This window comes from Pleuronectes platessa, chromosome 18 (assembly GCF_947347685.1).
Source record: "Pleuronectes platessa chromosome 18, fPlePla1.1, whole genome shotgun sequence".
In the NCBI taxonomy this organism is placed as follows: Eukaryota; Metazoa; Chordata; class Actinopteri; order Pleuronectiformes; family Pleuronectidae; genus Pleuronectes; species Pleuronectes platessa.
In genome coordinates, this window is record NC_070643.1 from 15,336,984 (window position 1) to 15,349,316 (window position 12,333).

General features: G+C 41.8%; 2 protein-coding genes across 2 annotated transcripts; both read left to right on the forward strand.

Annotated features, from left to right (window-relative positions):
• The first annotated feature begins 1,503 nt into the window (after positions 1-1,503).
• Positions 1,504-6,827, forward strand: LOC128461925 (leucine-rich repeat and immunoglobulin-like domain-containing nogo receptor-interacting protein 1). The gene is made up of 3 exons (XM_053447105.1): positions 1,504-1,643; positions 4,321-4,397; positions 4,525-6,827. The coding sequence occupies exon 3, from the start codon at positions 4,548-4,550 to the stop codon at positions 6,363-6,365; it is 1,818 nt and encodes a 605-aa protein (XP_053303080.1). The 5' UTR covers positions 1,504-1,643; positions 4,321-4,397; positions 4,525-4,547; the 3' UTR covers positions 6,366-6,827.
• Positions 6,828-8,075: 1,248 nt separating this feature from the next.
• vps72a (vacuolar protein sorting 72 homolog a) lies at positions 8,076-12,068 on the forward strand. Its single transcript, XM_053446633.1, has 6 exons — positions 8,076-8,448; positions 9,528-9,680; positions 10,158-10,278; positions 10,389-10,565; positions 11,223-11,367; positions 11,503-12,068. Exons 1-6 carry the CDS (start codon positions 8,332-8,334, stop codon positions 11,891-11,893), a joined length of 1,104 nt encoding a protein of 367 aa, XP_053302608.1. The 5' UTR covers positions 8,076-8,331; the 3' UTR covers positions 11,894-12,068.
• Positions 12,069-12,333: the final 265 nt, after the last annotated feature.

Genomic DNA, 12,333 nt, shown 5'->3' on the forward strand with positions numbered 1-12,333 from the left:
GGAGGCCGTATAGTTGGCGTTGATCTCTGATCTCTCCTCTTCCGGAATCCGGGGTTGGACGGAGATTCGCTGACGAGCACAGCGTCCCCGAGGTACCAGATGGTGAGTCCCTGACTCAGCAGTGGCCTTTTCTTCTGTGGTGATCGTGCATCTTTCCTGTCGACACACACACACACACACACACACACTCCTCACATAATCCTGCAGCACTGAGACGGGACGTCCCAATCACACACCTGATTGTTTCCATTCTTCTATTGCTTTAACTTTTTTATAGAATCTGCAGAAGCATTTGCTCATCAAAGTGTTTGGAGTATTTGACTGAACAAAGGGGGGGGGACGACATCAAGATTCACAGTTTAATTAACACCTGTTCTGTTCAAGAGGAAAATTATTTATTTTACAGACGTGGGAGGATTCAACCGCATGAAAAGAAAAAAAATATCCTGAATTGTCAGCACATGTTGAATTCATAAGAAATGTTAACACCCACAACCTTCCACTGAAACTCCACATAGATCTGCTGTGAGGCAAAAAAAAGAAAAGAGAAGCAGCTGATAATAGCTGTTAATATGGTAACTGAAAAAGATTCATACATGAAAAGAGGACTGTTCCTTCACTGATACATTTTTTATAATGTGTATTCATCAATAGTTAATATGTGGTAATGCCATGAATATAATGATAAAGATATCACGTGTTGTGTGATATCCCCCCTGATCTCAGTGCTTTGTCGGTCTGTGACCCCAAACTTGTATTGAACCATTTTTCATATTGGACGTGCAGAAATATTATTATTGACTAATGATAAGATAAGATGAAACTTTATTGATCCCTCACTGGGGAAATGCACTTGTTACAGAAGCAGAGTCAGTATGAGATAGACAAGAGAATAAAAGTGAAAAAGGCAATTTAATAAAAAATAAAATACAGAATATTGACATAATATACACATCTCAGCTTGAATAAAAACGTGCTTGAGTAATGTTAATTGACTAATCACTGATCAATGATATAACTGAAGCCTCAGACCCTGTGTCCACCACATTTTGGTTTGTTTAAATACTTAACGCCCAGCTCATTTATATCCGCCAATTAAACATTGATTGTTCAATTACCTGCAGCACTAAACCATGAATTTACAAAAAATATATAGTATATAGATCACTATCAAACTTTCAAATGGCTGCGAAGGAGATGAGGATAAAAGATATTCTTCAAGTGTCAGTTCCTAAATTCGAGCCCATCTGGTGTTGCCCCCCTTAAATCTCCGCGTTTGGCTGACCCGTGCGCGCCTCCCGTCATCCAGCGCAGCGCGTTGGGATGCTGTCCAGCAGCGCGTGCATATAATCCCCCAGCATGCACTTGCGCGTGCAGAGCCAGATTGTTGTTGTTGCCATGAGGACAGCAGAGCAACAGGGGAACTGAGCTGCAGCATCAATTGGAAAAAATATCACGATGGGAGGATGAGGCGTTGTTCTCACCGTGCGTGTGTGACTCTCACGTTGCAGGTTTCATCCGGATGTTTTTCTGAGGCGGTGAAAAGTGACGTGCTGCAAACAGGCTCTGGTGGTTTTTCTTTTAACTACAAAACTGTGAAACTGGAGCCATCGCAACGAGAAGCCCTCCACGGCGAAGAGACGGTGAGTCACAGTACTTGATTTCCCTCCCTCTTCGCGTACAAATTACTGACATTTTGTGTGTGTTTTTTTTTTGTGTGTGACATAATTTGAGTTGTTGAGCTTCAGATTTTTGAAAGCCACAGCAAGTGACTGCAATTCAACCATTGTGATCCCAGAGGAGTTCAGCAGCAGTCAGCCTCCATCAGTCCGGTGTCTTTCATCAGCAGCAGTCAGCCTGTAAAACCCAGGGTCCATTCAAGACCTGAAAACACAATCCTCCTGCCTCCCTCTGTCCTGTTGGTCCGACGACATCTTGAATGTCAGACCAAGTTTCCTCGGGCCGCCACAAGTTTCAAATTGAGATGATTTATGTTTTGGAAATCACAGGGATACTTAAATCAAATCACTAACTGTGGCACCAAAACAAATTAGTTTGCAGGGATGAGAAAAAGAAAGAAAAATAGCATTCACTCTTTCCATGACTGATATTTAATATTCTTTAATATTTCTACTGATAATGTATCTGGAGTTAGTCCTCCTGTTGCTCTTCTTGTATCGTCTCTGTCCACACACGCTCTTTAAGTGTTGCATCCTCCTGCACAACAACATGCGATGGGAGCTGCCACAGCCGAGGGTGGCTTCCCACTAGAAGGTGTTATGTCTATTTTTTCTTTCTTCTCTCGCTCTCTCGGTGGCTGATATGTGAACAGCACATTTTGTCCGAGGAGCTGCTGCATTAGTCATTTCTTTTAACAGATTTACAGTTTGTCTGCTGCCTCAGATTCTTGTTTCCACATGAGAATGAATCAACTGTTTACGTACTTCGCGTGACGAGACCACCGCAGGAATCCATTAGTTGTGATGGTCATGAAATATGTGACGGTAACGTTTGAACAGTCACAGTGGACTTTGATGCAGTGACCGAAAAATCCTGCAGATGGTCAACATCACTGCAAACCAGTGCACTGATGTATTCCTGCGTCTGCTGCTCCCTAGTGTTGGGTTTAGAAACTGTAAATAAAATGTTTTGATTGGATGAGTAGCAGTACCATAAACAGTCTTAATATAGTACAATTTAACGTAGAATTTAAACTATTGTTAATGTTATTTTTATTCAATATGATTTAATCTGTGTTGGAAGTTTTTACTATTTTTATTCACTCCAGTTCCTCTAGATCTGAGCACATACCTGAAATCCAAGGTTTTATTATTTGATGTGTTTGAGAAAAATATAACATACAAAGAAAAAGCCTGAAATAAAATCTTAACTATTTTATGTGGCCACATTTGGAGCAGAAATAAATATCAAAAGGTTTTTGTGAATTATGACACATTCATAACACTATTAAATATGAGTCATGAAAATGCTTGTCTTGTATTAATCCTCCTCTCCTTAAATGGAAGCCTAATATATTTTGCATAATATAAAAATAAGTGTGATGATAATATACATTTATTTCTATGAGATGAAATGTCCTTCACAAAAAAAATATATAATTGAAAAGATAAATCATAGAAAAACCAGATCACACTCAGCAATGCAGAAAAAAAAAAAGATAAAAGAACAATAAACAATAAAAAAACCACAGAGGGATAATCAATTCTAAATGAAACAAAAATAGACTAAAGTGCATGTTTGATCCGTTATTAAACCATCACCTAATACAAGCAAAGTCCTACACAGTTGATGATTGTATGTTTAAGCTGTGAGTGATATTTAGCCCTAAATGCCACCACACGTCCTCATCAGTATGTTGCTTCTACATTATTATGCATATAAGTAGAAATCTATTTGCCCTGAAAGATGCAGAACATGATGGAAAATGGCAAAAGGGCTTTTTTAACTCCGCCTGCAAACAGCCTTCCCTGTAATCACGACCTCTAACAAACAAAGCATGACAAACTCAATATAACAAAAGTCTGGGAAATGCTGCCACTTTGATATTGTAATTTGTCCCGGAGACGGACGATGTTTGCAGTAATTGTGGACCCGCAGATAATTGAGCGTTTAAGTCCGTGTGATGCTTCACTTGGTTTGAAGGTTACACCGTCTCCCTCTGTCTGCGTTCCGACTGCATAAATCAAACAAGAGAGGACAATCTGTCGTGACAACATGTTCCAGCTTTTCATGTGATTCATTCCCGGCGGAGCTGTCAAGTTGAAATAAAAACCATCCACAGGACCACGACTTCTTAGATGAGTCAGTCTGATGTCGCATCATTAGAGTTGCATTAAGTTGTGTATAAGGGGATAAGCTCTGCTGATTGATTGGTGTTGCTCTTATAGAGGTCAGACATTTAATTAATGGCGGTTTAGAAGTTCAGAGGTTTATCGTGGTTAAATCACAGCCAGAAAGCTTGAGTCTCAAAGAACAGCTACAAATTAAAATCTCTCCTTAAAATGTTGAGTGCGCTTTTCATAAACGAAACTACAACTTGTTGAAATATAGTGAGGTTGTGTGTATGTCTGTGGTGCCAGCTGCAATGGTTGGTAGAATTCTTTTCATCAAGTCAATCTTTGATAAATGTAGGAACCTGTCAAATCTCGCAATGTTCTGTCCTGACTCATACCTACACATCTTTCCACCAAGTTTTGTGGCTCTCATCATCATCATCATCATCATCATCATCATCATCATCATCATCATCATCATCTTCCATCATTTGACAGCGTCCTTTCTGTCTGATTTTGTCTCCAGTGTTTGTGAGTCTATGAAGACAGGCCCAACATCAGCAGCTGCCGGGTTATGAAAAGCTACTTCCTGTTCGCTGAGAGGTAAGAAAAGATCAGTTGTTGCATATAAGATATTGTCAGTTTGTTGTATCATCGTGTTGCAGGATGTTACAGCCCCCCCCCGAATTTTCCCCGACGTGACATGAATCCCCTCTCCCTCTTTCCTCAGCTGCCTCTCTCTCTCTCACTCACATGCGGGCACGTCACCAGATGTCCGAGGCGTTGTGCTGGGGAATTCTCTACTTGTTGGCAGTCGCAGTGGCGCTGACGTCAGAAACCCGCCGGCCGTGTCCACAGTCCTGCCGCTGCGACGCCGAGCTGCTGGAGGTGAACTGCTCTCGCGGTGGACTCAGCACGGTGCCTGACGATCTGCCTCAAGACGCCAAAACGCTCAACTTAACGCACAATAACATCAAGACTCTGGTGCATCAGCAGTTCCAGAGTTTGACACAACTTTTAGATTTGGATTTAAGTGACAATCTTCTGACTGTAGTTGAACTTGAGGCCTTTCTCGGCCTGCGAAGCCTGCAGACGCTGCGTCTCGCCCGCAACCGCCTGAAGATCATTCCCGTTGGAGCGTTGGCCGGTTTGCCGAACTTGCAGCTGCTGGACATCAGCAGCAATGAGATCCTCGTGCTCCTCGATTTCACTTTCCGTGACTTGGCCGCCCTGCAGTGTCTTATAGCAGCGGAAAACGACTTTGTTTTCGTCTCTCATCAAGCTTTCTCTGGACTGACCAGTCTACAGGAGCTGCACATCGACGGCTGCAACCTCACTGCTGTGCCGACGGAGGCGCTCACCCAGCTCGGCGTGCTGAGGAGCCTTCGCTTTCACCGCCTGGGCCTCACCACGCTGCCAAACTATTCCTTCCATCATCTCGTGCGCCTCAAGGTGCTGGCCATTTCTCATTGCCCCTGGTTGGAGACGCTGACTGGAAACAGCCTCTTCGGCCTGAACCTCACATCCCTCACTATCACACACTGCAACCTCAGTGCCGTGCCCTACGTCCCCTTGCATCATCTGGTATATCTCGTGCACCTCGACCTTTCCTTCAATCCGATCACTCACATTCACGGGAACCTGCTCGGAGACCTGCTGCGGCTCCAGGAGCTCCATCTGGTCGGCGGATCGTTGCTACGCATCGGAATCGGAGCATTCCGGGGGCTAGCGCATTTCAAGTTGCTGAATGTATCTAGAAACCTTCTCACCACCCTCGAGGCCGGTGCTCTTCAATCAGTGGACGCCCTAAAAACTCTGGGGCTTGATAATAACCCACTGGCATGCGACTGCCGTTTGCTCTGGGTGGTGCGAAGACGCCTGCACCTGGACTTTGGCGGACAGTCCCCCACTTGCACTACCTCTCTCCAGCTGGAGGCCTGGAATTTCCTGGACTTTTCTGACGCCGAGCTCCCGGGCCTGCTCACCTGTCGCCGGCCGCAGATTCTGAACCGCAAACCTCAAGAAGTTAAAGTGGATCAGGGGCACACGGTGGTGTTCTACTGCGATGTGGAAGGTGACCCTCTGCCGTCTGTAAGCTGGCTAAACCCACTGCTGAGACCTTTAACGCCCACTGGTAGAATACGGACTCTCTCTAATGGCTCGTTGGAGGTTCGCTATGTGCAGCCTCAAGACAGCGGCACTTATCTCTGCGTGGCGTCCAATGCGGCAGGAAATGTCAGCCTGGCCGTCAGCCTTCGAGTCCGAGCCTTTCCGTCGCCACCTCGTTTTAAAGGTTGGTTCTCCCTCCCGTCCCCCGCCCCGGGGTTGGAGGGAAATCAGAAACACCCATTTGATGTCAAGACTTTGCTGATAGCAGCAGCCATTGGGCTCCTTTCATTTTTCAGTTCTGTGAGTGTATGTTTCATTTTCATGTTCTTCTGGAGTAAGAGCAAAGGCCAACTGAAGCACACGGCCACCATCGCGTACGTGCCGCGCAGTTCCGGCTCGAGCAGTAACGGGGGCAAAGGGAATTATATGGAGACAAGCAGGTTCACCATGAAACTGATATGAGTCAATAAAGAAAATGTCCATTCTAAGCAATTCTAATAAATCACAGTTGATTTTTAATGTCATGTTAATTTGTGTGCAGTAGCTGAAAATTAATACTTTCATGTATGTGTGAGAACATTACCTAATATTTCTGTTGCAAAGATTATTTTTTTGCTGCTTTCTGCTCATCTGGGAAAAATAACAACCAAAGTCGGTGGAATAAAAATACACAATGCAGATATATACATTTATTTGTTGACTGCCTGTTGCAATTATTTCCCATTGTTAAGGTTTATTCATAGAAACTATTTGAGATCTCAGTACACAAAAAGTAGAATACAACAGTTCATATCCACGTCTGGTTCAATTATCTTATGTTCTTTTATTTTTCAGTTTTATAGATATAGATATTGACTTATTAGATAACAAGAATATAACAGAGAAACCTTATGTTAAGGTTAATGTGTAAAACACTTGCATGTCTTTTTTATTCTAATCTATTAGTTTTTACATTTTTTTGCTATTCTTCTGAAATTGCCATATTTACTACTGTACTCATTCTTTATCGGACCTGTGCACTGTATTTTTGTCGTTTTTTATTTCTCCAATAAATCCCTTCATGTGTCTTCTGTAGAAAAACAACAGCAGATATTAAAATTATTGTGCTTTCAAATATGTAGATTCTGGTGTCGTTATTCCTGTATTCTCAGTCCACACGAACACACGCACACACACACACACACACACACACACACACACACACAGAAATTATCAGGCACAGTAAATATCTTATCGTGCAGGTAATTTTTCATACGAAACCTGAAAGTCTCAAATACAAATAGGTTAAATTACACAAATGAAAGTAAAATGTGTGACACAGTTTGGCACGTTCATTTTCGTTAATATAAGATGATGAACAAAAATCATAATGTTCATCACCAAAGTGGTTCAGCCAAGTCATGCTGTTGCCATGGTAATACATCAGCTCAGTCTCTGGGCATCAACAGCACTAGTTTCCATGACGATAGAACCAAAGGATGTTTAATGAAAAGTATGTTAACAAATATACGAGGTGAATTATCATGTTAGTTTTAAACAAGCTGTGTTTTCAAGTCAAAATTAATAAATAACCAGATCGGTCAACTGCAGCACACCACCAAAGTACGACGCCATATTTGATGCAGTAAAGTGTTGTTGTTTACCTTTGTGTCGTGAAAAGCCCACACAGCTATGCTATGTTCAACTCCACATGTTGTCTTTTGGTATCTCACACGCTCTGCATAATAATAATAATAAAAACAGTGATTCTACTACTACTACTAAAAAAAATATTCATATAAGAGAGCACATTTGAAGTCACCTAAGAACATGTTCAAAAGAGATTTAAAAGAAAAAGGAAATAGAAAAGAAACACAACTCATTTTCTTGTAGGAATAATTTATAATATATAATATAATAATAATCCTTACAATTTCAATAGGGCCTAACTGTCTGTCAGTGCTCGAGCCCGATGAAATTAAATTAAATTAATCCTGCGCAGTCCACTTCTGCGCAGGATGTAAATAATTTTAGTTTTTTTGATTGAATTAAAAACAAAATAGATGTACAATAACACAAAAATTATAATCCTTACTGTCTGTCAGTGCCTGCCAGTGCTAGGGCCCAAATAAATGATGAGCAATTTTATTATGAACACACTTTTTCTTTATCGTCAGCCGGAAGTGCATCACCTTACCCGGAAGTGTTGCAGAAGGCAGCGGCTAGTTGCAGCTAGCACTAGCTTTGTATTTGGCTGAGACCACAACAACATTGTCTACCGTATTAACGCGACTTTAAAGAGCATTAAACAGAAGTAAAACATCAATGCTAACATAAAACCAAATAACCACAGATAGTAGCGACGAAGCGATATAAACTCCCGTAGTTTACACAAGTTAGAACGACGCTAGCTACCAGATTCATACCCGAAGGTAAGAAATCTGCAGCCATGACTCTCGTAGTCGATCGTGAACCGAGGACGTCTGCGGGAAACCGCATGTCTAAGTTACTGGACGCAGAAGAAGAGGACGAGTTCTACAAGACCACGTATGGAGGCTTTAACGACGTGAGTGAGCCGAGTGAACTCACACAGAGGGAGCTAATGTGCTAGCTTTAGCATCCAGTCCGCCTGCTGGAGGCGTTTCACTGCAGCATAAAGGGAGATGTTAGAAATGAGTCTTCATGAGGTTGTAGTTGATTTAAATCAAAATTTACTCCATTAATCCCTTAAGAAATAACCTGACAGATGTAAAATACATGATGAAAGGGGTTAGGGGTGTGTCCATGAACCTTAGCTGAGATTGTTTTTATTTGGTGAATTGGAGAAGACCACAATAGCAGTTTGATATTAATTATGGAAAGAAGATATTATGATTTTTCTGCAGACAGAGTAATAATTTATTAAGAGTCACAAATCGAAACATTAAAATAACCGTGCAGATCAATAGGGAATATTTAATGTTTGGGAAATATTGTGATATGATTAAACTTAACTCAGTGTTTAAAAAGGACATTTCTCCGTCTGCAGGATTTTGAGAGTGGGACAAATACATCTTAGCTTTGTCAGGTCTGAGAGTTGTCAACTGTTCTTTAATTGTGTGAAGTAAATACAAACATTAACAAATCTGATTAACATAAACAGACAAATCTAAAATTTAAAGCACTCTAAAATGAAGTCTCTACAAAATGTCCTTTTCGGTGAGACATGCGTCAGCTCTGCCATGCCAACGTGATTCACTTGAAAACATGTCCGCTACTCCAAAACATCTTGGCACTCCGTCTTTAGATCTGTAAAATCTTTGAAGACTGGATGAAAGTGTCTTTCTCTCTTTAGACCCAGAAAGAAAAGAGAAGCTACAGTATAACGGCTTCCAGATAAATTAAGTTTCAGAACATCACACACTTTACTGTAGCCACGTGATCGGAGGCTTATATTTTAAGATGCTGATTTGTTTCCTCGTTTCCCAGTCGAGCTAATGTTCCTCTAACTGCTGTTGGATCAGCGGTCACCCTGTGTAGGGGGATTTGACAGTGACGGCTCTGGCTGCTCTGATGTTTCGTCTCAGCCGAGGGCGACAGGAGTTGATGGATCAAATGAATCCTGAGATGCCTCTAAATTTTTGTTCATTTTTTGTGTCCTTTTAGGAATCAGGAGATGATGAGTACCATGGAGAACATTCAGACACGGAGGACGAGGTGGACAGTGACTTTGACATCGATGAAGGAGACGAGCCAGACAGCGACCAGGAGGACGACGCGCCGAAGCGGAAAAGCCGAGTTGTCACTAAAGCTTATAAGGTAACATCACTTCAGCAGCTGTCAGACTCTGAATCATGTCCCTGAAGTAGGACATGAATTTAGATGAGACCTTTCTTCTGTTCCGAACATAGACATCGAAACTCTAAAACCAATTTTCAAGCAGTTAGTCGGCAGCTATTTTTTCCTGTGCTTCATCTTTTGAGTATTTTTCTTAGCATATGTGTTCTTTTGTATATTTTCACATTATTTCACATATGAACCACTTTTAGATGCTTTCTACTGTGGCTGCTCTGCAACCAGTAGCACGTGCAGCTCCACTGGAGCAATTAGCTGCCAAATGCTTTTCTTTCAAATGAAGCCATGGGGAGCAGAAGGATAATAGATTTAGCTTTGCCACCACACTTCTGAATTAGGTTATTATGCGCACAAGAATTTCTATCTTGCTGGAGAGTTGGGACTTTGCTGATTTGTCATACATTTTCAAAAACGATGGCTTTTATTTTTGTTTAATTCAAGGAACCTATAAAGGTTGCGAAACCCAAACCCAAAAGACCTTCTGAGGAACTGAAGAAGACTGAGAAAACTAAAGTGGAGCTGAAAAGGAGGATTCCACCAGAATTCCAAGATTTTAGTGAACGTAAGCTGACTACACACCTCCCACGAAAACCACACAATTTCAGATGCGTCCCCATAAACAAAATTTCGTTTCTGGTTTTGTTTGAGCTGTATGCCTTAATCGTTTCATAGCTCGGAAGTCTGTGCGACAGTCCACCAGTGAACACACCAGGAAGACCAACCTGCGCTTGCAAGAGCGTCAGGACGCCCCCCGGAGGAGGAGAGGTGCTCATCGGGACCGGCCCCTCACCCAGGAGGAGCTGCTGGCTGGGGCCAAGATCACAGCTGAGCTCAACATTCGATCTCTAGGTAAGAAAAGATTGTTGGTCACAAATATTTGTTAAGTTTTAATGCTTAAGCTTAAGTACATACATTACATTTTTATAAATTGCCCCTTTTTTAAGCAGTAATTACCTGGGTTGCTGACATCATTTAAAAGATATATACCATAAATGATTTTTAATAAAACTGTCTGATTTCATCAGGATAATTTTTGCTCTTTATATCAATTTAATTGAGTTTTTTTACAAAAACAGCAAAAGTCATATCAATATAACTGTGCTTAAAAGTTAGCTAACCAAATCAAAAGTCTAAGTATCCTTAAAATAACATTATGTCGAGTAATATTTCCTCATAAACAGACATTACACCTGATATGGTTAGTGACGTGTTTATTCCATATCCTGTCCATATGAATGTAAAGAGGAATTTGTATGCGAGTGTTTGTTGGAACAGATGTCACCAACTTTCTTCAGAATATTTAGGAATCCATTTTGCCCATCTGCTTCACAAGGACATAACAGAGTAAACTAACTGTTGTATAAGGATTAATTCAATAGTCATTATTCTTATTAAATTAGTAATAATATGACGGGTCTTTTACTCAAGTTGTCTCTATTTCTTTCACTTAATTTTTATAAGTCTAAAGTATGGATTCCACCGATTTATTTTACTTTCTGCATGTAGAGAATTATGAGCGTCTGGAGGCCGACAAGAAGAAACAAGTCCACAAGAAGCGGCGTTTCGAGGGACCGACCATCCGCTACCATTCCGTCCTGATGCCCCTCGTCTCTAACTCCGTCCTGAAGGAGGAGAATGTGGATGTTGAAGGGTACGTATGAGCTCACGATGACTTTAACGAAATAAAAAGAACTGGAAGAAAGTGGAATCAATATAAATCTTTAGCCCTGTGGTATGTTTCGGCAGCAATGTAATTTTTATTTTGTCATTTTGTCATTTTTCAAAGGTTGGATCAAGATGTTCCTCAGGCTGCTCCACAAAACCCCACCACAGCGGCCCAGCAGGCTGCCGGAGGCCTGTGCTCCCGGACCTACATCACCTTCAGTGACGACGAGGCGTTCGAGGCGGCCTTCCTCCGCAGCGCGCAGTCCAGCCGTCCGCTCCCCGTCCAGGAGGTTTGTCCTGTCACCCACAAGGCTGCGCTGTACCGAGACCCGGTCACCGATATACCCTACGCTAACACACGGGCTTTCCGCATCATCCGGGAAGCGTACCGCAAATACGTGGCCGCTCATGGATTCCCAAACACTTCGGGAGGGCTGACGGGACTTGACTCCTCCGCGTCGAAGGGCGCTCGTCAGAAAGTGGTGGTCAAGCAGAGTGGGGTTGGAACATAGGTTGGACTTTTGAGGAGTTAAAGAAATGTGTTCAGGTACAGTCACTGGAACGTGTGACATGAGGGAAACATCATTAGCATTTGACATTTTTGGACCGAGGAGACACTGCGATGGTTACGTTACAGTTGCTGGAATAATAAATGGTGATATCTTGGAGATGTTTTCCTTGCAGTACAGCAACCAGTTGGTCTATTCCCTTCAAACTGCAGACACAGTCTTACCTGTGATTCTCTGTGAGTAAGAGTTTGTTTTGTAAAATCAACACAGAGTGCATGCAAACTTCCAACTTGTTTTTGTAATTCAAAAATCGTTAACATCTGCACTCTGGCAGCTTTGATTCTTCTAAAATAATGATATGCCTCTTCTTTTTCTTTTTTTTACTGTTCAGATATTTTGTTTCTACAAATGTACATACGTCTCAACTAAAAAAATAAATATTT

What these genes read in the sequence shown, in the direction of transcription:
- LOC128461925 (XM_053447105.1), top strand. Translation starts at nt 4,548, where the DNA reads ATGCGGGCACGTCACCAGATGTCCGAGGCGTTGTGCTGGGGAATTCTC.
- vps72a (XM_053446633.1), top strand. Translation starts at nt 8,332, where the DNA reads ATGACTCTCGTAGTCGATCGTGAACCGAGGACGTCTGCGGGAAACCGC. An exon ending in CGTATGGAGGCTTTAACGAC is followed by an intron (nt 8,449 to 9,527) that starts GTGAGTGAGCCG and finishes GTGTCCTTTTAG; the next exon opens with GAATCAGGAGATGATGAGTA. An exon ending in TTGTCACTAAAGCTTATAAG is followed by an intron (nt 9,681 to 10,157) that starts GTAACATCACTT and finishes GTTTAATTCAAG; the next exon opens with GAACCTATAAAGGTTGCGAA.